Source organism: Hyperolius riggenbachi, chromosome 7 (genome assembly GCF_040937935.1).
Source record: "Hyperolius riggenbachi isolate aHypRig1 chromosome 7, aHypRig1.pri, whole genome shotgun sequence".
Classification (NCBI taxonomy): Eukaryota; Metazoa; Chordata; class Amphibia; order Anura; family Hyperoliidae; genus Hyperolius; species Hyperolius riggenbachi.
The window spans coordinates 46,521,962-46,545,172 of NC_090652.1; the positions used below are offsets into that span (position 1 = coordinate 46,521,962).

A 23,211-nucleotide genomic window follows, 5' to 3' on the forward strand; every position below is an offset into this window, starting at 1 on the left:
CTCTCCCCTGTCTTTCTGCCTCGCCTCATCCTTCTCCCCTATCTTTCTGCCTCTCCTCTCTCTCCCCTGTCTTTCTGCCTCTCCTTTCTCTCCCCTGTCTTTCTGCCTCTCCTCTCTCTCTCCCCTGTCTTTCTGCCTCTCCTCTCTCTCTCCCCTGTCTTTCTGCCTCTCCTCTCTCTCGCCCCTGTCTTTCTGCCTCTCCTCTCTCCCCTGTCTTTCTGCCTCTCCTCTCTCTCTCTCCCCTGTCTTTCTGCCTCTCCTCTCTCTCCCCCCTGTTTTTCTGCCTCTCCTCTCTCTCCCCCCTGTCTTTCTGCCTCTCCTCTCGCTCCCCCCTGTCTTTCTGCCTCTCCCCCCCCCTGTCTTTCTGCCTCTCCTCTCTCTCCCCCCTGTCTTTCTGCCTCTCCTCTCTCTCCCCCCTGTCTTTCTACCTCTCCTCTCTCTCCCCCCTGTCTTTCTGCCTCTCCTCTCTCTTCCCCCTGTCTTTCTGCCTCTCCTCCCTCTCCCCCCTGTCTTTCTGCCTCTCCTCCCTCTCCCCCCTGTCTTTCTGCCTCTCCTCCTTCTCCCCCCTGTCTTTCTGCCTCTCCTCTCTCTCCCCCCTGTCTTTCTGCCTCTCCTCTCTCTCCCCCCTGTCTTTCTGCCTCTCCTCTCTCTCCCCCCTGTCTTCCTGCCTCTCCTCTCTCTCCCCCCTGTCTTTCTGCCTCTCCTCTCTCTCTCCCCCCTGTCTTTCTGCCTCTCCTCTCTCTCCCCCCTGTCTTTCTGCCTCTCCTCTCTCTCCCCCTTGTCTTTCTGCCTCTCCTCTCTCTCCCCCCTGTCTTTCTGCCTCTCCTCTCTCCCTCCTGTCTTTCTGCCTCTCCTCTCTCTCCCCTGTCTTTCTGCCTCTCCTCTCTCCCCTGTATTTCTGCCTCTCTTCTTTCTCCCCTGTCTTTCTGCCTCTCTTCTCTCTCCTCTGCCTCTCTTCTCTCTCCTCTGCCTCTCTTCTCTCTCCTCTGCCTCTCTTCTCTCTTCTCTGCCTCTCTTCTCTCTCCCCTGCCTCTCTTCTCTCTCCCCGCCTCTCTTCTCTCTCCCCTGCCTCTCTTCTCTCCCCCCCCCCTCTCTTCTTACTCCCCTGTCTTTCTGCCTCTCTTCTCTCTCCCCGTCTTTCTGCCTCTCTTCTCTCCCTCTTGTGTAATAACTGGTAAGAGGGGCTGCTAATATTTGGACACGTGGCTACTCAAACTGCGGATGGGGCTGGTAATACTGGGGCACACCTGGCTACTTAAGCTGGGGAGGTGGCTAATACTGGGGCACATCTGGTTACCTGTACTGGGATACCTGAACTGGGGGCCAAACTAAGTTTAGGGACACATTTGGCTTTGGGGTGTTGGGGAATAATTACTCCCTACCTATACTGGGGGCAACAATTACAGGCTACCTATACCAGGCTATTTATACTAGGGCCACACTCACTCCTTTCCTTTTTTGGGGGCACACGGAGGGGGGTAAATTAATACCCAGCACCGGGTGTCAAATGCCCTAGGTACGCCACTGACCAGAGGTGGGGAAGAGCCGCTTGTCCACGTATTGGACAAGGTATCTGGGGGAATGAGGGAAGGCTTTGGCACCACTTTCTTCCAGTGTCCCATAACATGGACCATGCAGACCATGCTATAGCTCAGGCTGCGGAGCCCCATCCGGACTGGGATTCGCATTCTGGATATACCGGCCTGCATTGGGGACAAGAAGTTACAGAGGTTTGAGGGAGGATGAGGGGGAGTATTAGAGTGCAGTTGAACTAGTCCAAGATTGGAGAATCCAGAGAGTCAGCAACATCAGCAAGAACGTGAGGATGAGGAGGTGCTGTCCGGCCATAAAGGTGTGCCTTCACAGGCCTACCTTTTACGCATGGCCGGTCACATGCTGAGCTGCCTCTGCAGACTGGTTCAGATGAAGGAAAGGGAGGATCTGTGGGCCGCTCTCATTCTCGACCCTCGAGTGCAGAGGAAGATCGGGCAATTTGTACTCCTGAACTGCCACCAATTCCTCCTCCTGTTGCTGTTATAATGTTGCTTAATTTGCCTGTGGTCCCACCACCAGATTCCACTGGCTACCCTGCTGCAATGAATTCCTCCTCCTGTTGCTGTCATAATCTTGTTGAATTAATGTGGTGTAGAGATGGCTCGAACCTCAGATTTTGGGTTCGCAAATCGGCGAACCACAATAGACTTCAATGGGCAGGCGAACTTGAAAAACTACAAACACTGTTTCTGGCCACAAAAGTGATGGAAAAGATGTTTCAAGGGGTCTAACACCTGGAGGGGGGCATGGCGGAATGGGATACACCCCAAAAGTCCCCGGGAAATTTACAGATTTGACGAAGAGCAGGGTAATAACCCCTAAAGGGCAGAAATCACATTGCATTCCTAGATTGGAGGCATAAAGTGCTTGAAAACATCTTGCGTGTGTATACAGGGATCAGCAGGTAGTGTAATTAGAGTTCTGCTTCACACTGACAGACCAAAATCACTGTGTAACGCACCACAAACAGCTGTTTGTGTAGTGATGGCCGTGCTGGACTGGTGCGCATGATGGCAAGAGTGCAGGGGATGGTGGTTTTCAAGCCCATATGGTCGCTGGGCTGAGGTAGCTCAATGACAGAACAACAGTGACTGTCCAGCTGATCGAATTTGATCTGTCCACAATGAAGCAACGACCTTAATATCTTGGGTGTGCCCCCAACACACTCATATAGGTCATTGCTTCATTGTGATACGCAAGCCCCTTCACCGCGGCAAGGTAACGATCACAAAGGGGAGTTGACACATGTACATGTCTCTTATGTTGCTGTTGCAGCCGCAGTGCAGCCAGAAAAATTAGACGGGCATGTACACGCCCAGAAAAAAATATTCTTTTTGTTAGAGGCCACTGCTAGCAACTGGAGTCCTGGACCCTGTTGGTGGTGGGGGAGAAGGCAGTTAAGCGGCCTGCAGGCAGAGATGCTGCGTGGGGATGGCAGTAGCCCTCCGGGATCCATGCCTCATTCATTTTATTAAAGGTGAGGTACTGAACACTTTTTTTGACCTAGGCAACTTCTCTTCTCACTGACAATGCCTCCAGCTGTGCTGAAGGTCCTTTCTAGGATGCTTGAGGCAGTGCAAGCCAGAAGTTGGATGGTAAATTGTGACAGCTCTGGCCACAGGTCAAACCTGAGCACCCAGTAGTCCAGGGGTTCATCGCTGCTCAGACTTTCAATGGTTCTTTCTCTACCATTGTTAAAGCTTACATCTATTTTTTTAAATTACTTTTTCTGCTGTCTGTGCAGTTCCTTCCACGAGAATCTGTTATGGAGGGCAAGTCTGCCATTCATTCAACTGTGTGATAAACTTTCCTTGGTACTTTCTCAGTACCATGGTAACCATGGTTAACGGGCCAGGAATCAGGGTTCTATTCCGGTCCTGAGAAACGGCTACCACAACACATCCAAGGAAGGACCCAAAGAGCTGTACAAGTAATGTACCTACCTACCCTGACCGCGCTTTGCAGACCAGGCATCCATGGTCAGAGGGACCCTTGACCCAACGCTGTGTGCCAGAGATGACACTACTTGCTTTTCAACATCACGGTACAGTTTGGGTATCGCCTTTTGAGAAAAATAATTGTGGCCTGGTATCTTCCACTGCGAAGTCCCAATCGCCACACATTTTTGGAAGGCCTCAGAGCCCACCAGCTGGTATGGTAACAGCTGGCGAGCTAACAGTTCCACCAAGCCAGCTGTCAGACGCTGGGCAAGGGGTAGACTGGCAGATATTGACTTCTTCCGCTCAAAGATTTCCTTAATGAACACCTGGCTGTTGTAGGCAGAGGAGCAGGAACTGCTCAAGGTGAGAGGCGGAGTGGAGGAGGGTGGCTGTGAAGGTGCAAGATATAAAGCGGCTGAAGATGCTGCACCTGAAGGAGGTGGTATTATACCATTGACTGGTATAATATGGTGTGCAGTCACACAGATGAAGTGAAAGGTATGCACTGAGTGGACTAATACAGTGTGCAGTCACAGAGATGCAGTGAAAAATATGCACTGACTGGTACAATACAATGTGCAGTCACAGAGATGCAGTGAAAGGTATGCAATGACTAGTATAATACAATGCGCAGTCACAGATGCAGTGAAAGGTATGCACTGACTGGTATAATACAATCTTGCCCCAGGCGCAGTTTGTTGAATTCATAAAAAGGAGGCAAAATTTGGATAGGGAATGGCAGTTTAGGCACCAAAACCTGACCTTTAGGTGTCAAAACCTGACCTTAACCTGACCTTTAGGTGCCAAAACCTGACCTTCAGGCACCAAAACCTGACCTTTAGGCACCAAAACCTGACCTTGCCCCAGGCGCAACTTGGTCTAGATCCGTCCCTGCCCAGCAGGCCAGGATTTACCTCACAGGTGTAACGAACGGTGTCAGCACACAGAGAGAATCTGATTATTGGTGATCTGCAGAATCACCAAGAATACAGATGTATACCTGATTATTGATGACCTGCAGAATCACCAATAATACAGATATATGACTAACCTCTGGACACCTAAAGTAAATATAAAGAAGCTAATGGCTATTTCCCGAGGAGCGGGGAATCTAGCCAGCTGGGCTGAGAACCACCTGAGGGGCAGGTGGCCCTGGGCAGTGCAGGAACTATCTCCTAGATAGTGAGGGTCTGGTTGCAGCTAACCCCTAGTGGATTGGTGTTATTACTAGTACCATAAGCTGAGCACCACTGGGGAGTGACAGCTTGCGAGGTCGGACAGGCCAGGTCGGCAACACACGAGCAGATAAAGTACAGAGAGAGATATACTGATTCGGTAACCGGGTACAGGCAGGGTCTGGCAACAGGTAGGCAGAGATGCGAGGTACCGAATCAGAGGGCAGGAGCGAGGTCGACAGAGCAAATGGTCAGAACATATGATACAACAGAATCCTAGACTGAGGTGTGGGCTCCTAGATCCCCACACCCTGGAACTAGTCTGAATGATAACACAATAATGACACAGTGTCCCTAGTCTTGGGTGTGAGGTCCGTGGTCTTCAACACCCTGGAACTGGTCTAAATGATAACACAGCAATGACACAGTATCTCTAGTCTTGGGTGTGAAGTCCGTGGTCTCAACACCCTGGAACTGGTCTAAATGATAACACAGCAATGATACAGTATCCCTAGTCTTGGGTGTGAGGTCCATGGTCGTCAACACCCTGGAACTAGTCTAAATGATAACACAGCAATGATACAGTATCCCTAGTCTTGGGTGTGAGGTCCGTGGTCGTCGACACCCTGGAACTAGTCTAAATGATAACACAGCAATAGCGTAATCTGGCTAAGTGTGAATTCCCAGGTCCTCCTGGTTCTAACACACTGTAAGATCTGACTGGTGTGAGTGCTCACACGTTAGTATTCGCAACGGCAGACAACTGGCTACTGACAGGCAAGGAGTATATATAGCGGAGCGCTCCACAGCGCCTCCCAGTCCCATTCAGCCAATCACCCACTGTGCTGGGATCAGCTGACCGTCCTGATCAGCTGATCCCTCTCCTATTGGCATAAAGAGCCTGCCTCCCAGCGCACGCGCGGGTAGCTCTCCATCTGTGTACACTACTAGGCTCAGAAAAACCAGATGCATGCGGCTGCGCGGAAACCGCCGGCCTGAATGCGGAAACAGCCGCCCCGCTGTCAGACCGCGCGGAGGTGTCTCCGCAATCCATTACAACAGGAGCCTATAGGCACAGATATCCTGGCACCCTAGACTTTGCCCTCCATAAACCTACAACTTCCCCCCCATCCCCTCAAAGCCGCACCGCAAGTGTGCTGGCTGTCCCAGTTGTCTCTTTCCATTAGTAACCCTGCTCATAATAGGTAGCTACAGGTGCCTCAGTATTAAGTAGCTAGTGGTGCCCCCAAGTGTTATGTAGCTAGAGGTGCTCCTGACTGAAGGGAGATCTTGTCAGCGGAATGCCGAGACCTGGTTGAGTAACCTCTCATTTAAGGTGGCCACTAACAGTCCAATTTCTAGCGAAAAATCGTTAGAGCGATCAGAAAATCTGATCGGAAGTGAAATCGTTCACTACACCATCAACGAACCAATCTTTGCTTTCTATCTATCACAACCAACAAGAAAATACAAATTTTGGTTCGACTGAAAATCCAATTATAGTAGTTCATCATCCATTTTGCCCATGAACAGAGATTATTTACAACCAATCCGATCAGAATTTCTGATCGCTCGAACAACTTTTTGCTAGAAATTGGACAGTTAGTGGCCACCTTAACACTCCGATCGGGGAATCTGCAAGGTAAGGGGAGGTGGAAGGCACTTGGGTAGGGGAGTGAGACACTTTTTCATTAACAGGTAATTGTAGGCACGTGCCTACAGCACCTTGTAAATCTGGCCCTGTAATTACCATATACTGTACAGCTCAGATCCCAGCAAACAAATTGTGAGAGGACATTGATTTTTTAAACAGTTTAACAATACAGTAAAAGTGAATACACAAAAAACAGAAAGGTATACATTGTGAGAATGCTGAATTTACCTTTGCAGGAGTCATATTTAAGTGTTCCTCTATTGGCTTTGGCACTTTCCGGAGCATCTGGGAAGAGAGCCATATAGAACACTAAGTTAACAATTTTGGACTGACCACTCAGGCAAATGCACAATATCATCTTAGCAGCATGAACAGGCAGACTGGAAACTGTAAATGCTCATAACATGGACACAGACTAAATGATTTTATAGTAGAAAAGGAAAATTATACATTGACAATTACAGACAAATAAAACAAAACACTAACACATAATATACAGTAAAATTTAACTGACTGAAGGAGGTAAGAACAGTTAGGCCTCCTTTCCACGGACTGTTGAGCTGTGTGCTCAGCAAGCAGTTGCCAGGCTGAATTGAGCAGTTACCAGGCACAGGCAGCAGTGAGCCGTTATCAGGCAGCAGTGAGCCAATATCAGGCAGCAGCGAGCCATTATCAGGCAGCAGTGAGCCGTTGTGAGAGTTTGAGAGGCATTTCACTGCCTACCAACAGTCAGTGGAAAGGAGGCCTCAATGTGTACCTGGCTGGATAGTGTAATGATTAAGGTCTCTGGCTCTGACACAGGAGACCTGGGTTGGAATCTTGGCTCTTCCTGTTCAGTAAGCCAGCACCTATTCAGTAGGAGACCTTGGGCAAGACTCCCTAGTGCTGCTTCTGCCTATAGAGGGTATCCTCGTGGCTGTACCTTTGGCACTTTGAGTCTGCCAGGAGAAAAGCGCAATGTAGAGGTTATTTCTCTTTTTTTGCAAATGGCTGGAAAGTGTACTTTTTAAGGGCCCTGCCTCCGAGACAGGAGAAACACTGTCTAAAAGACATGCCCTATAGGTACATAAAAAGCTTGGTACACTATTATAAAAATCAATATGATTTAAAAGAACAGACGCCACCTGTTGGTGGTAGGTCTACCTGTGAATACCCTATATAGGGATTGCAACCCAACAACTACGGGGGTCCTGGCTGATCCCCCTCCACTTTAGGTCATGTGTATGCTCGGTGTGTATTATATCCCACAAGTGGGGTTTGCACTCTTTTGCAGGTAGGCACTTGCCTGTTTTTAAGTAGCGCTGTTCATTTCCTTGCTATGTACCCCTCCACTTTAGCTTGTAGTAAAAAGTGGGGTGTAGCTATCCCATAGTTTGGTTGCTTAAAGAGAACCAGAGGTGGGGTTCTGACAATGAAATCCATATACAGAGGCTGGGTCTGCCTATACAGCCCAGCCTCTGTTGCTATCCAGATCCCCCCTAAGCCCCCCCTTGCGCTCTGCTATCCCCCATAAATCACAGTCGCACTGTCAACACGCAACGTGTCACAGTGGGCTGTGTTTACCACTGTACTGTCAGTCTGCTGCTCCCTCTGCTCCTGCATAGCTCCGGTCCCCGCCCGTGTCCCTTCCCTCCCCGCTGTTTGAAGGGAAGGGACGCGGGCGGGGACCGGAGCTATGCAGGAGGCGGGGGGAGCGCCGAGACTGACAATACAGAGGTAAACACAGCCCGCACAGCGCGGCTGTGATTTATGGGGGATCGCAGAGCGCAGGGGGGGGGGGGGGGGGGGCTTGGGGGGATCTGGATAGCAACAGAGGCTGGGCTGTATAGGCAGACCCAGCCTTTGTATGCGGATAGTATTGTCAGAACCCCACCTCGGGTTCTCTTTAATTCACTGGAAACAGCATGGGACCAGAGTATGACTGCTCGAAGACCATAAGTTAAATGCTAACTGCAGACACCTCAAGGGTAATGATCCCATACGTTTCCGAAAGTAGGGGAGCAGATTACAAGTGTGCTACAAAACATGCATAGTGCTGTACATAGACTTTAATATGATCACATTTCATCTAAACGGCTTCCTCAGAAGGTGCTATACATATATACAAAGTGCTATACAACATACACATTCCATCATAATTTTACAAACATTACAAAATGCCCCTCATAGTATAGCCCAAGGCTATACTGTTTTATGCAGTAATTCACCCCCGCTGCATTTTCCTTTCCCCACCCTTGACAATTGGGATGGTATTCTTTGACTTGCAAGTCTCACTCGAGCAGAAGGTTGGTCATTATTACCAGACAGCTCTGTCTACCGGTTTCCTCCACTATCTTCACGAGATCCCTCAGATGAGTTCATGTAAGTGCACAGCCAATCACCTGCACCAGGTGCTGCCAGAGACCACAATGTAAATTTGCAGCTATGGTGTTCCAGCTGATTTATTTGGTTGCTGGCAATTGGCTAATGGTGCCACAGTTCAGGTATTCTTATTTTACAGTGAAATGAGGGGTGATTAGAGTGTAATCTATCAAAGGGGTGCTTGCTGCCAATGAATGGTAAAAGTTACATTCAGTAGACTACCAAGATTTACTGAATCTAATTCACCATTACTAGATCAAATTCTTTAGAACTTGAATTTCTTACACGTAATTAAAGAACGAGGACTATCACCTGTAATAATGTGTTACATTCTTGGGTATTTCTTTTGACAACTTCTATCACATAAAATTATGCATTTTTTTGCTTTTTTGCTCCTAGAGTTTATGAAAAGTGATCCAGGTATGAATTAATCTTACCAAAAGCTGTTGAAAATCTGAGCTTTTCAGGTTGGAATTAACATTGATTATCTGAAGGAAGAAAAGGGGTGTTGTACATGTGTTAGTACCAGTGATTTATTTATTTATTTATTCATTGTATTTATAAAGCGCCAACATATTAAGCAGCGCTGTACATTAGTTTAGGTTACAGACAATATTTAGGGGTGACATACAGAAAAATGACAATACCTGAATACAAGAAAGACCAGATCATGCAGCACAGTATGAGTACAAGGTAATGCTTAGTCACTGGAGGGGAGCGTGGAGATTAGGCAAGTTAGGTTCACTCAGATGCATAGCATGGGTGCACAGTAATGGAGGACACAAAAGGAGGAGGACCCTGCCCAAAGGCTTACAATCTAGAGGGAGAGGTAAGGACACGAAAGGTAGGAGACCAGAGTTCAGCTGTGGGTTTAGAGCACTTGTGAGGGGTAGTAGGCCAGAGTGAAAAGGTGAGTTTTGAGGGCCTTCTTGAAGATGTTGAAGGAGGGGGCTGCCCTAATGGTTAGGGAGCTCCATAGTGTTGGAGCAGCTCTTGAGAAGTCCTGGTGGCGTGCATGGGACTGGGTGATATGGGGGGCGGTCAGGCGAAGTTCATTGGAAGAGCGGAGTGAGCGGCTAGGTGTGTACCTTTGAGTAAGATCGGAAATGTAGGTTGGACAGGTTTTGTGGACAGATTTGTAGGTCAGACACAGCATCTTGAATATGATTCTGGACTGGATAGGAAGCCAGTGGAGGGATTCAAGGAGGGGATCCGCCGTGGTGGAGCGATGGGAGCAGTGAAAAATTCTGGCTGCCGCATCCATGATGGACTGCAGTGGGGCTGTTCGGGTCATACGGGGGCCAGACAGAAAGGCATTGCAGTAGTCAAGGCAGGAAATTATGAGGGCATGGATGAGGAGTTTGGTGGTGGCAGAGGTCAGGAAAGGGCGAATCTTACAGATGTTATGAAGGTGGAAGTTGCAGGACCTTGTGAGGTTTTGGATGTGGGGAGTAAAGGAGAGTGCGGAGTCCAGGGTGACACCCAGATAGCGGGCTTGAGAGGTAGGGCGAATGGTAGTGTGGTTAACAGTGACATGCACATGTGGGAGGTTCATGGATGGCTGGAGTGGGAAGATCATAAATTCCGTTTTGTCTAGATTTAGTTTCAGGAACCTAGCGGACATCCAGGAGGAGATGGCTGATAGGCAGGAGGAGACCTTGTCCATGGTAGTGGTGGATATGTCAGGGGTGTGGAGGTAGATCTGGGTGTCATCTGCATACAGATGATAGTTAAAACCCATGGAGGTGATAACCTTGCCAATGGAGGATGTGTATAGGGTGAACAGTAAGGGGGCCAAGGACCAAGCCTTGGAGGACTCCCACCGAGAGGTGGTTGGGGGTGGACGAGGACTCATTGAAGGCGGTCGTGAAGGAGCGGTTGAAGAGGTAGGATGAAAGCCAGGTCAGGGCGAGATCGTGAATGCCCATGGACTGGAGGGACTGGAGGAGTAGGGGATGATCTACTGTGTCAAAAGCTGCTGAAAGGTCAAGGAGGAGGAGAATGGAGTATTTACTTTCAGCTTTAGCTAAGGCAAGATCATTAACCACTTTGGTGAGAGCAGTTTCGGTTGAGTGGGTGGGCAGAAATCCAGATTGCAGTGGGTCTAGCAGTGAGTTGGCATTGAGGTACTGGGTCAGGCGTTTGTGAACCAGACGATCAAGGAGTTTTGAGGCAAAGGGGGAGGAGGGAGATAGGGCGGTAGTTAGAGGGTAGCGAGGGGTCGAGGGAGGGTTTCTTGAGCAGGGGTAGTACAGTGGCCTGCTTGAAGGCTGAGGGGAAGGTGCCTGTGGATAGGGAGAGGTTGAACAGGGCAGTGAGGACTGGGGTCAATTCCGTGAAGTGAGGCTGGAGTAAATCAGAAGGGATGGGGTCAAGGGGGGGAAGTAGTGGTATGGGAAGTCTGCAGTAGGTGGTTGACTTCCTCCGTGGTAGTAGGAGTGAAGGATGTGAGGGAAGGATAGGGTGGAGGAGGAGCTGGTTGGGAGGGGATGGGAGGTGAAGATTGGAGATTGGATATTTCCTGACAGATGGAGACAATTTTGTTGGTGAAGTGGGTAGCTAAATCTGTGGCAGAGAGGGAGGAAACGGATGCAATGAGCGAAAATGCTGCCATTCTTTTAATATTGATTTTCACGAAAATAATGTAAAATTTGACTTTGGAGCAAAAATGTCATCGAAACTCATGTTGTAAGAAGTTTGGGATTTTATGCATTTTTCATGAATTTTCACGCTGAAATAAACAATTTTCGCAGTTTTCGTAAACTTTCACAGTAAAAATAAAGATTTTTCACGGTTTTCACAAATTTTCACATCGGAAATAAAAATTTATTTTCTTTGGGCTGGTGCACACCGAGCGGTTTTTTTTAGCGTTTTCAGATCCGCTTGCGGATGTGGAAACTCTAGGGTAATGTATTTCAATGGAGTGGTTCACACCAGAGCGGGAGGCGTTTTGCAGGAACGCATACTCCTGGGCTGCAGCATTTTTTGGATTTCGGAGGCATTTCTGCCTCCAATGTTAAGTATATGAAAACCGCAAACCGCTCTGAAAAACGCCAGATCAGAGCAGTTTTCCAGGCGTTTTTGTTACAGAAGCTGTTCAGTAACAGCTTTACTGTATTATTATATATGAAATCTGCTAAACAAAAACCCCTACACAAACCCGCAAAACGCTAGCTTAAACGCTTCATAATAAGAAAAAGCGTTTCAAAAACAGCAATCTGCAAGCGGTTTTTGGTGTGCACCAGCCCTTTGACTATATTGTGAAAATACAGTGTATTTTCACAAATGTTTTCTCAAAATCGAAAATGGCATTTTCGATGCAAAAATTTGCAACCAACACTAGTTAAAGAAAATCTGAAGCAAAATTAAAAAAATAAAATAAAATACATAAGTGAGGAGTTGTTAATGAGACAAATTAAATGATGCTATCATCACATCACTGCCACCTCCTCTTCGTCCACAATTCTTTGAATAACAATCATTTTTTCCTGATTGCCGCAACCTCCGAAGTGTTTCTGGGTCACATCGTGTTTCCGCGTGAGAGCGCCTCCCTACTCCTTCCTCACTGTGCCCAGAGAGGGATGGATATTTGTGCAGCTCACCGGTCCTTGAGTGTTCTCCGGTCCCCCGCTGCAGCTTAGTTTCGTTTTCGGCCGACTGCCAGTCGGCACCCGGCAACGCGTCCAATTCTTCGCCTTCACCGCCGTCAAGCGCATCATATGCAGGCGAAGTACACTTGCGCATGATGCGCTTCACGGCAGGGAAGGCGAAGAAAAGGACGCGTTGCCGGGTGCCGACTGGCAGTCGGCCGAAAACGAAACTAAGCCGCGGCGGGGTACCGGAGGACACTCAAGGACCGGCGCGGGCACAGGACGGCTGCAGGGGGCTTGGGAAAGCCCCAGGTAAATGAATTTTTTTTTTCCTTTCACAGTTATGGTTCCCTATAAGCCAGTTTTTCTCTTATAATTCTGCACAAAAGACATCACCTGGTAGGAACTGAGCATATTGGCTAATGCTGACAGCAGGACGCTTGTAGTTTCCTTTGTCTCATTACTTAGTGATCCCTCTGTATCCAATACAAACACAGCCACCTATGAAGAAAATAAAGCCGGTCAGGTGGTGAGATGTCATAAATAGCCAATAGGCAATTTTAAGTGTATAATTCTGTTCATTACTCATTTTCTTGTAATGATTGCATCTGCTTACTACACTAACTGGAAACTATTAACTGGAATACTAACCAGAAAAGTTTAAATTATCTTAACCACTCATGCTGCATGCTGGAGCATGTAAGTATCTATGACAAGCCAACTAGTCCACTCACAACTCTGCAGGGTGGGAGCCCCCCCCCCCTACCCCGACAACAGCCGGCACCCTAACCCAAAACACCCAGTGCCACCCAAGCAGCACCCAAAACTCCCACCCAAAGCACCTAAACCACCCTCCAATGCACCCAAATCACCCTCTCATGCACCCAAACCACTCTCCCACCTACTCAGCACCCAAACCTCCCTTCCAGAATCCAGACCACCCACCCAGCACCCAAACCACCCTCCAGCATATTGTTATCTTATTAAAATGTTCAGCTAAGATGACATTTGTTAAACCTGTTATTTTTTTTTGTTAATTTATTAAAACATTCAGTTTGGAAATGTACAATTGTTTCACTTTATTTAATGTTTATCATGTGCACAACGCAGTAATGCGATAAGAGGGATCATGTCTTTCACACTCTGAGTGGTAAACCTTTTACTATTAAAGGAAAAATTGAGTGCAGTTTGCAGTATGTAGTATACTGTATAACAAACTAATTGTAACAGTGATCTTTGTGGGTTAACAGGGGACACAGATCGGGTTTAGGGGCCGATAGGTGCTGCCATGGGCACAGGGCCGGCCTTAGGTTTCACAGCGCCCTGAGCGAAACCTGATTTTGTGCCCCCCTTCATCCTCCTCGCATGCGCACACACACACAGGCCCAGATGCAATTCACCTTTTCTCCTGAGATATCTCCTAGGACAGTGGTTCCCAACCTTTTTGACGTTGTGACACATCACGCCAAATGCTCAGATCTCCGTGACAAGTCACATATGTAAGTGATATGTATGAAAAATACTATTCATAACCATGAATGGATGGAAAGAGTGCATTATCCTGAATATACTTAAAAATGAAGGCTAGAACCTTTTAGGAATATTAATAAAAACAATCAGTGGGACAGTTAGCCGCCACCCCCCAATTTAGAATGACAATTTGCACCACGCATTATAGCTGCAGTGCGCCCCCCAAAAAAATGCCCTCAGACTCAGTATAGGTAGGTAGCCAGGTATAGGTGCCCCCAGTATAGGATCTCATGTTTAGGTGCCCTCAATATAGGTTGCCAAGCATAGGTGCCCCCAGTATAGGAAGTCAGTTGAAGGTCTCCATCCATCCCATAGGTAGCCAGGCGTAGGTGCCTCCAGTATAGGTAGCCAGGTGTTGGTGCCCTCAGTAAATGTAGCCTGCTATTGGTGCCCCAGTATAGGAAATCAGGTGTGGGTGCCCTCAGTATAGGTAACCAGCTTTAGGCGCCCCTTTGGAAGCCGGCGCCCTGAGCGACCGCTCTAGTCGCTCAGGTCAAAGGCCAGCTATGCATGGGCACGTGCGTGCAATCATCCACGGTGGGTGGTTTTCTCCAGGGGAGGGTTTGATCTCTGGCACCCGCCCCCGAACCTGTTGCCAGGGTGCCCCGTGAGCCTCCCCACCGCATTGTGCCAGCTCTCATGATCAGACCTCAGATCACGGCGACTGAAGGAGGCAGAGCACTTCCTGCATGTGTCCTGGGTAATGTGCATCCTGCTCTGCCTTCCCCAGTCGCCACAATCTGAGGTCTGTAGCACTGCCTGCAACCAGCACTCCCGCCCAGCAAAGCCCTTAGCCAAGCCCAGACCAGCAAAGTAAAACCCCCACCCCAGCAAAGCCCCCGGTCCCCAGCAAAGCCCTCAGCCCAGCCTAGCAAAGCCCCCAGCAAATCAAAGCGCCGGGCCCCAGCCCAGCCTTGCAAAACCCCCAGACCAGCAAAGCAGAGCCCACAGCCCAGCCTAGCAAAGCCCCCAGCTCAGCCAAGCACCCAGCAAATCAGAGCCCCCGGTCCCCAGCAAAGCCCCCAGGCTAGCAAAACTCTCAGCTAAGGCAAGCCCCCAGCAAAGCAAAGACCCCGGGCCCCAGCCCAGCCTAGCAAAACCCCCAAGCATCAGACCAGCAAAGCAAAGCCCCCAGCCCAGCAAAGCCCCTAGGCCAGCCTAGCAAAGCCCCCAGCAAAGCCCCCAGAAATGCGCCCAGCCCAGCAAAACCCTCACCACAGCAAAGCCTCCAGAAAATTGCCCAACAAAGCACCAGGCCCAGCAACCAGCAAAGCCAGGCCGGCTCAGCATCACCACCAGCCAGGCCATAGCATCACCGCCAGCAATGCCAGCACAGCATCACCGCCAGCCAGGCCAGCATAGCATCACCATCAGCCAGGAAGCCCAGCATAGCTCCTATGTCCAGGCGGCATAAGGGGGTTAAAGTTTCGCTACACCCTCAATTTTTATTTCCCCACTACCTTAATCCCCTGCCCACAATGTAATAAGATCACAACACAAGTTTTATAAGAATCAATTAATACCTGAAAACATACAATAAGAACAGAACAACTGGAGTACCCCCACCTTCTTTTTCTGTGCACCTTCCAGTATGAAATGTCTGTTATACATCCATATTCCCTTGGTTATGGTTTCTCTTCCTGGTCCACAATCAAATTCTGTCAGACATGTATTAGGATCTCCCAAAGTAATTTTCTGCCCCTTCTCCTGCAAATAGAAGTGGTTATATATAAACAATTGTTAGCCTACCACTTCAAACCGAACTGCAGTCTCTTATCACATATATGGCCTAAATAAAACCTTGAACTGCAGTAACCACTGGACACTTCCTGGTCTCTTGGTTTAATTCATGGTGCTACTCAACTGTCAAAAGATCAGAGCACTCAGAAAAGGTAAGCACCTCCTCCCCAGCTAATGTATACAGAAGGTCTCCTAAGACCAATTACATATTTGCCTAAACTGTGTAAGAGCCAAAAAAACCCACAAGATTGTATTCTCTGCATTTTGCTAGAAAACTTTTGATTTAATCTCTGGGACCTGGTTTTGATCCAGAAACTGACTGCAGTCTGGCTCCCGCCCCGCTGATTAGAGTTTTAACAATAATAATAATATTTATATTATTAAAAAATAGTGTTGAAATATAGTGCAGAACACTCCCGGCAGTGGGAGCGAGACAGGGGAGCACGCCTGGTAGTGCCGGCTCCAGATTCAAAATGTTGGGGGGCACAATGACTGGCTGGTGGGTCCTATCGGGGTGATCGGAACCGATGTTTATATGGCGAGCTTTAGACATTTTTTGCTTAACTCAGGCGATAAAATTAAGGCTAACTAGTTCAGCAATCCTGATTCAAAACGTCTTGTCTGTAAAACACAAGCTATAGTTTATTGGCTATTTTCAAAGAAATACAGTAAGCTTTCAGCTTGCAAGCCTTCTTTAGACTATTCCTGTTGACTGACAATGTTAGAACATAAAATCAGAAGGGGGTGGAAAGATTTTTTTTTGCACATGTAAGTGTCATCCAGATACATTGATTACACGGGATCTTGCAAGGATTGTGAGTTTATGACAAAAAGATAAGACCCTTGGTTGACTTAACACCTACATAGACTCATGCGGACATGGAGAATTTTTTACAGACTGTATCCTGGTCACTGTACACTGTAAACGGTTAACTGTTTTTTCCAGGGATGTAGGCAGCTGAGGGGGCAGTGCCCCAGCATGCGCCAGTGTAGCGCTGCCCATGCTGCCTGGCCCGGAATGCACATGCACCAACTGGCCCCGACTGGAGGTTTTTTCCAGGCCCAGTTGTGGGTGAACGGAGAGGCAGAAGAGGACGGTGTGGGAGCGATCAGGCCGGAGGGGGCTGGAGGGAGCCCCAGGTATGTATATTTTCTTTATAATCCCCCATCTCAGGTACACTTTTAGGTTGCTTTCACAGTGGGACGTTACAGGCGCACGTTAGAGCAGCCTGTAACACACTCCACCGCACAGTAATGAAAAATCAATGGGCTGTTCACAGTGCCCACGTTGCGTTACATTGTAACGCTGCACCTCAAGATAACGTACTGCATGCAGTACGTTATACACGGCTAAGCCGCATTAGACTGCATGCACATGCTCAGTAATGTTGGGGAGGAGGGGAGAGCGGCCAGGCACATGGCTAATTAATATTCACTGCACGGTGTGACGTGCAGTGTTTACTTCCTGGAGTGGCCGGCGATTGGCCGGCAGGAGAACGTGATGCCGCATGCATCCAAGAGTACGCATCACGGCATCACAGACGCCAGAGTGAGCTGCACAACGCGGCTCAGTCGGACGTCCACATCCAGCACCACCAGGCGTTGCGTTAGGGGCACGTTATGCGACCATAACGTCCCCTAAAACGCAACATCTTGGTGGGAAAGTAGCCTAAGGCTGTGCAAAATTGCAATGGTTTCATTGTATTTATTTTCACATGCAAATTTTTTTTTTAACTGCTTTGATTGTATGATTGTATTTTTATGAAAGCATTAAAATACATTGCTTTAAAGAGACTCCGTAACAAAAATTGCATCCTGTTTTTTATCATCCTACAAGTTCCAAAAGCTATTCTAATGTGTTCTGGCTTACTGCAGCGCTTTCTACTATAACAGTCTCTGTAATAAATCAATGTATCTTTCCCCTGTCAGACTTGTCGGCCTGTGTCTGGAAGGCTGCCAAGTTCTTCAGTGTTGTGGTTCTGTGATGAATCTCCCCCCTCCAGGCCCCTCTCTGCACACTGCCTGTGTGTTATTTAGATTATGGCAGATTCTCTCTTCTCTCTTATCTTTTACAAGCTGGATAAATCGTCCTCTGAGCTGGCTGGGCTTTCACATACTGAGGATTACAGACAAGGGCAAAGCTGTTTGCAAGAAGAAAAGAGCAGCCTGAAACTTCAGTGCATGAGAGCAGAAGGGGGAAAGAAACACACAATGATCTCTTGAGATACAAAAGGAAGGGTGTATACAGCCTGCTTGTGTATGGATGTATTTTCTATGTGTGGACATACTGTACATCAACCTACTTCCTGTTTTGGTGGCCATTTTGTTTGTTTATAAACAAACTTTTAAAAACTGTTTTTAACCACTTTTAATGCGGCGGGGAGCGGCGAAATTGTGACAGAGGGTAATAGGAGATGTCCCCTAACGCACTGGTATGTTTACTTTTGTGCGATTTTAACAATACAGATTCTCTTTAAAATAGCTTGAAGCATAAATATACATATATATATATATATATATATATATATATATATATATATATATATATATATATATATATATACATATATATATATATGCAGATTCTTACTGCATCAATTCACACTTATGCATTTACATCCCAGTAAAAATCTGCCACAATTGGCAGAAGCGTGTGCCCAGCTCTAGAGCCTCCTTAAAGTGAACCTTAAGGCAGAAAAAAAATGAGTTTTACTCACCTGGGGCTTCTACCAGCCCCCTGCAGCAGTCCTGTGCCCTCACAGCCACTCACTAATCCTCTGGTCCCCCGCTGCCAGCTAGTTTAGTTTTTTTGCCGACAGGCCCGTCAGGACTGGCCACGCGTAGATTTTTCCGCATTCCCGACTGTAATTAGAGCAAAAATACGCGTTGCCGCATTACAAACGCATAGATATGCGACAACGTGTATTTTTGTACGCGTTGCGGCCTGCAATAGCGCTAATTACAGTCGGGAATGTGGAAAAAGCTACGCATGGCCAATCCTGACGGGCCTGTCGGCAAAAACGAAACTAGCTGGCAGCGGGGGACCAGAGGATTAGTGAGTGGCTGCGAGGGCACAGAACTGCTGCAGGGGGCTGGTAGAAGCCCCAGGTGAGTAAAACTCATTTTTTTTTTCTGGCTTAAGTGTCCCTTTAACTCAGGCACTGCTATTCAAGCTATAAAGCTTGTGCATTTCCATAAAAGGGAGCAGGGCATGGCAGGAGGAAGTAAGACAATAGACAGTGTTCTATTGAAACAGGTTTGACTTCATGGCAATGGAATAATAATAAGTTGATACAGGGAACTAGAGGGAGACAGCAGACAACAGAAACAATAAAAATTCTGTCATTTGTACATTCACACTATGGTGGTGCGTTGTGCTGGACAATACACTCAAACGATTATTAGGAACACCATACTAATACGGTGTTGACCCCCTTTTGCCTTCAGAACTGCCTTAATTCTACGTGGCATTGATTCAACAAGGTGCTGAAAGCATTCTTTAGAAATTTTGGCCCATATTGACAGGATAGCATCTTGCAGTTGATGGAGATTTGTGGGATGCACATCCAGGGCATGAAGCTCCCGTTCCATCACATCCCAAAGATGCTGTATTGGGTTGAGATCTGGTGACTGTGGGGGCCATTTTAGTACAGTGAACTCATTGTCATGTTCAAGAAACCAATTTGAAATGATTCGAGCTTTGTGACTGTGAGGATCCGCTGGGCTGCCTGCGCAGACAGGCAGCCTTTTGACCACTGTTCAGGTCTGCATCCTGCAGGTCTCTGGAAGAGAGACCTTTTGTCAGTATTGCAGCTTGCTGCTGAGGAATTTGGATACACTCGTTATGCAAATCCCCTACCTGCCTCCTTTGATGACTGGCAGTATAAAGAGCTATGTTTCCCAGAGTCCTTTGCTGGTCATAAGGTTTCTTCCTGTGAAACACTCCTGGAGGAGTGTCAGCCTCTTTTCGCTAGTGCTGTGGATCCTTCTGTTCTGCCTCCCTGGATCGCACTAGCCTCCTTTCGCTAGTGCTGTGGATCCTTCTGTTCTGTCTCCCTGGATCGCACTAGCCTCTTTTCGCTAGTGCTGTGGATCCTTCTGTTCTGCCTCCCTGGATCGCACTAGCCTCTTTTGCTAGTACTGTGGATCCTGTCTCTCGCTTGGTCCTGTTTTCGTGTGTCTGTCTTGTCTGCTACGAACGCTTGCTGGAGGCTCGGTGAGGTAACCGTTAAGCAAGCGCTCGCGTCCTCTGTTTTACGTTTGTCTGTCGGTGGTTAGTTAGGCGTGCTTGTTCCAGTTGTGCTTATCACGTGGGGACTGCGCACGATCGCGTGCACTGTTGCGAATGAGTGCGGTGTTCGCGTTCAGTTAGCGTTTGTTATTTTCCTTATCTTTCTCAGTGTATGATTTGCTGTGCCTTTGCTACTCTCGTGCTCTGCCTTGCTGTAGCCTTGTGTCACGTCTGGCGATCGCACCTCTCGCGATCGCGTTCCTATTTCATATCTGCTGTTGTGTGTGCACTGTCGCGGGTTGGCGACTAGTTTGGTGCACACACATACAATCTGTCCCTGTGCTCATTCTCAATCGCCTCTCTTGCGATTGCGTTTCTGCCCTTCGTACAATTCCTGTCTGGCGTGTGTGGCAGGGCAGAGGAGCTGTTCCTCTGCACTCCACAGCTCCACCTGCCGACAGGAATTTCCCTCTACAGGTGCATTGCACCTTTTGCTGGGTTCCCGCAAATTATACGTTTGTGGAGGATTTCCGCAGTGTCAGCGCACGTCTTGTGCGCTGATCACGGAGAGAATCCCACAATCGTTACAGTGACATGGTGCATTATCCTGCTGGAAGTAGCCATCAGAGGATGGGTACATGGTGGTCATGAAGGGATGGACATGGTCAGAAACAATGCTCAGGTAGCCCATGGCATTTAAATGATGCCCAATTGGCATTAAGGGGCCTAAAGTGTGCCAAGAAAACATCCCCCACACCATTACACCACCACTAGCCTGCACAATGGTAACAAGGCATGATGGATCCACGTTTTTATTCTGTTTACGCCAAATTCTGACTATTGAGACTCAAACCAGGCAACATTTTTCCAGTCTTCAACTGTCCAATTTTGGTGAGCTTGTGCAAATTGTAGCCTCTTTTTCCTATTTGTAGTGGAGATGAGTGGTACCCGGTGGGGTCTTCTGCCGTTGTAGCCCATCCGTCTCAAGGTTGTGCATGTTGTGGCTTTACAAATGCTTTGCTGCATACCTCGGTTGTAACAAGTGGTTATTTCAGTCAACGTTGCTCTTCTATTAGCTTGAATTAGTCGGCGCATTCTCTTCTGACCTCAAGCATCAACAAGGCATCTTCGCCCTCAGGACTGCCGCACACTGGATGTTTTTCCCTTTTCACACCATTCTTTGTAAATAGTGTTGATCGAACAGTGCTCGACACTGTTCGTTATTCCCCGAACATTAGGGTGTTCGGGTTCGGGTTGAGCACAGCCGCGCTGTTCGGTCTCCTCCCCTCGCTTATTGACGCCTTCAGGCAGCCAATAAGCGGTGACGATGCTTTTTTGCACAGCTATGGTCACACAACCTAGCTGGCTGTGACCATAGCTGTGATGGGCCGAGCGAGTCACGTGATCGGGTATATAAATACCCGAACGCGCGGCTGGCTCCGCCATTCACATTTGGGTTTAGCTTGGGGTAGGTAGGGAGCGGTGAGGTGCCAGCACTGCCAGCCAGGCCAGCCACAGTGCCCCAGCCTCCCCACTACTGCCAGCAGCAGCCACAGTGCCCCAGCCTCACCACTGCCAGCGGCAGCCACAGAGCCCCTGCCTCACCACTGCCAGGCATTGGCAGCAGCCACAGTACCCCAGCCTCACCACTGGCAGCAGGCTCTGCCAGCAGGCACTGCCAGCAGCCACTGTGCTCTCAGTACTTTCAGTGCCAGCTGGGAAAACTTGTGCCCATAAAACAAACACACTATTGCATTTTACTGTTAGTGTTGAAAAAAATACAGTACTTTCAGTGCCAGCTGGGAAAACTTGTGCCCATAAAACAAACACACTATTGCATTTTACTGTTAGTGTTGAAAAAAATACAGTACTTTCAGTGCCAGCTGGGAAAACTTGTGCCCATAAAAAAACACAGTTTATTACATTTAACTGTTGCTTGTTGTTGAAAAAAAAAACCAGTACTTTCCGTGCCAGCTGGAAACAGTTGTGCCCATAAATAAACACACTTTATTGCATTTTACTCTTGCTTAGTGTTGTATAAAAAAGCAGTACTTTCAGGGCTAGCTGGAAAAACTTGTGCCCATAAAAAAAAAAAGTTTATGTCATTTTTTTTGTGACAAGTAACGACTACTATGAAGAAATCCAGCGAAAGAGGGAGGGGCAGGGGAAGTGGCGCTCCCTGTGACTGTTCACATAGAGGCCGTGTTGGCGCACCAAAGAAAACTCACTCAATACCGCCCATCTTGTACAGGCAAAAAACAACCCTCAATAACCCACAAGAACGGGACCAGGTAGTTAAATGGTTCACCTCAAGCGTCCAGCAGCGGGTTAAGCACCAGCCCATCCTAGTCAAGCATGAGGTCCTCTGCCAGTTACAAGGAGCCAGTGGGCACAAATGTGACACAACCAGCAGCTACACCATGCACATAACGGCCACATACCGAGTCCGACCAATTGTTCCACGACACAATGGGATATGCGCATGAGCTACTCCCTCCTCCTCCCCCCCAAGATGTGCAACCTTGCATCTGTGAAAGGTCAATGGAACAGCCACAAATGTTGTGCCTGGATTCACAAGCAGTGGATGCTGAAAATGCACCTATTACTGAAAGGCAAAGCGAGGACGAAGACACCCAAATCTCGCAATGTGCGCAGGAATTTGAATCACAGGAGGTCTGCCAAGATGAGGAAGGTATGGGATATGCAGAGGTTGTTCTGAGGAGCTTTACTCCAGTGCACACACATGAGATGGAAGAGGAGGAAGAGGAGGTTACGGACGATGAGTTCAGACACCCAACATGGGAAGCAGGCGAATTGGAATTGGTGAGGAGATTTGCATCCTCCTCCAGCCACACCAATGGACTGACATCCGCTAACCCAGGACTAGGAGGGGAGCAAAGAACACCACAAGCTGCAGCTAGTGCCCACAAGGGAATGGTATCGGCAGTGTCCAAGGTGTGGCACAGTTTTCTGACACCCAGGCAGCAGCCCACAGAACAGCATTCGTGCAGTTCCACCTCCAACACCGCTCGCCTGCAGAGGATGGTCAAGGACTACATGTCAGATAGCATAGCCGTGTTCAACGATCCATCAGCCCCCTTTAATTATTGGGTCTCTAAGCTAGACACCTGGCACGAACTGGCACTGTATGCAATAGAGGTGCTGGCTTGCCCTGCCGCCAGCGTTATGTCTGAACGTTGTTTCAGTGCTGCTGGAGGCATCGTTACAGATAGGCGTATCCGCCTCTCCACAGCAAATGCAGACCGTCTGACAAAAAAAATGAATAAATCGTGGATTGGAATCGACTTTGCAACACCCCCCCCCCCCCCCCCCGACCAAACACCATGAACATCTGTGCTGGGTTAGCGTTGCCAGTCCCAGATAGGAATAGGACTGCTTTTCAGGAATATCTCATTTCTATTATATTTATCAATGC

The 23,211-nt window shown here is 48.3% G+C and overlaps 1 protein-coding gene across 4 annotated transcripts in view; it reads right to left on the bottom strand.

Moving 5' to 3' along the window:
• Nucleotides 1–23,211, bottom strand: part of LOC137524292 (RING finger protein 112-like) — a 368,236-nt gene that overhangs the window by 130,697 nt on the left and 214,328 nt on the right. For all 4 annotated transcript variants that reach the window (XM_068243990.1, XM_068243989.1, XM_068243993.1 and 1 more), the window contains 4 exons: nucleotides 15,371–15,511; nucleotides 12,671–12,775; nucleotides 9,122–9,172; nucleotides 6,552–6,608 (listed from right to left, as the gene is read on the bottom strand). In XM_068243990.1, the coding sequence (XP_068100091.1) occupies nucleotides 6,552–6,608; nucleotides 9,122–9,172; nucleotides 12,671–12,775; nucleotides 15,371–15,511 (354 nt within the window). The remainder of the gene's footprint in view (nucleotides 1–6,551; nucleotides 6,609–9,121; nucleotides 9,173–12,670; nucleotides 12,776–15,370; nucleotides 15,512–23,211) is intronic.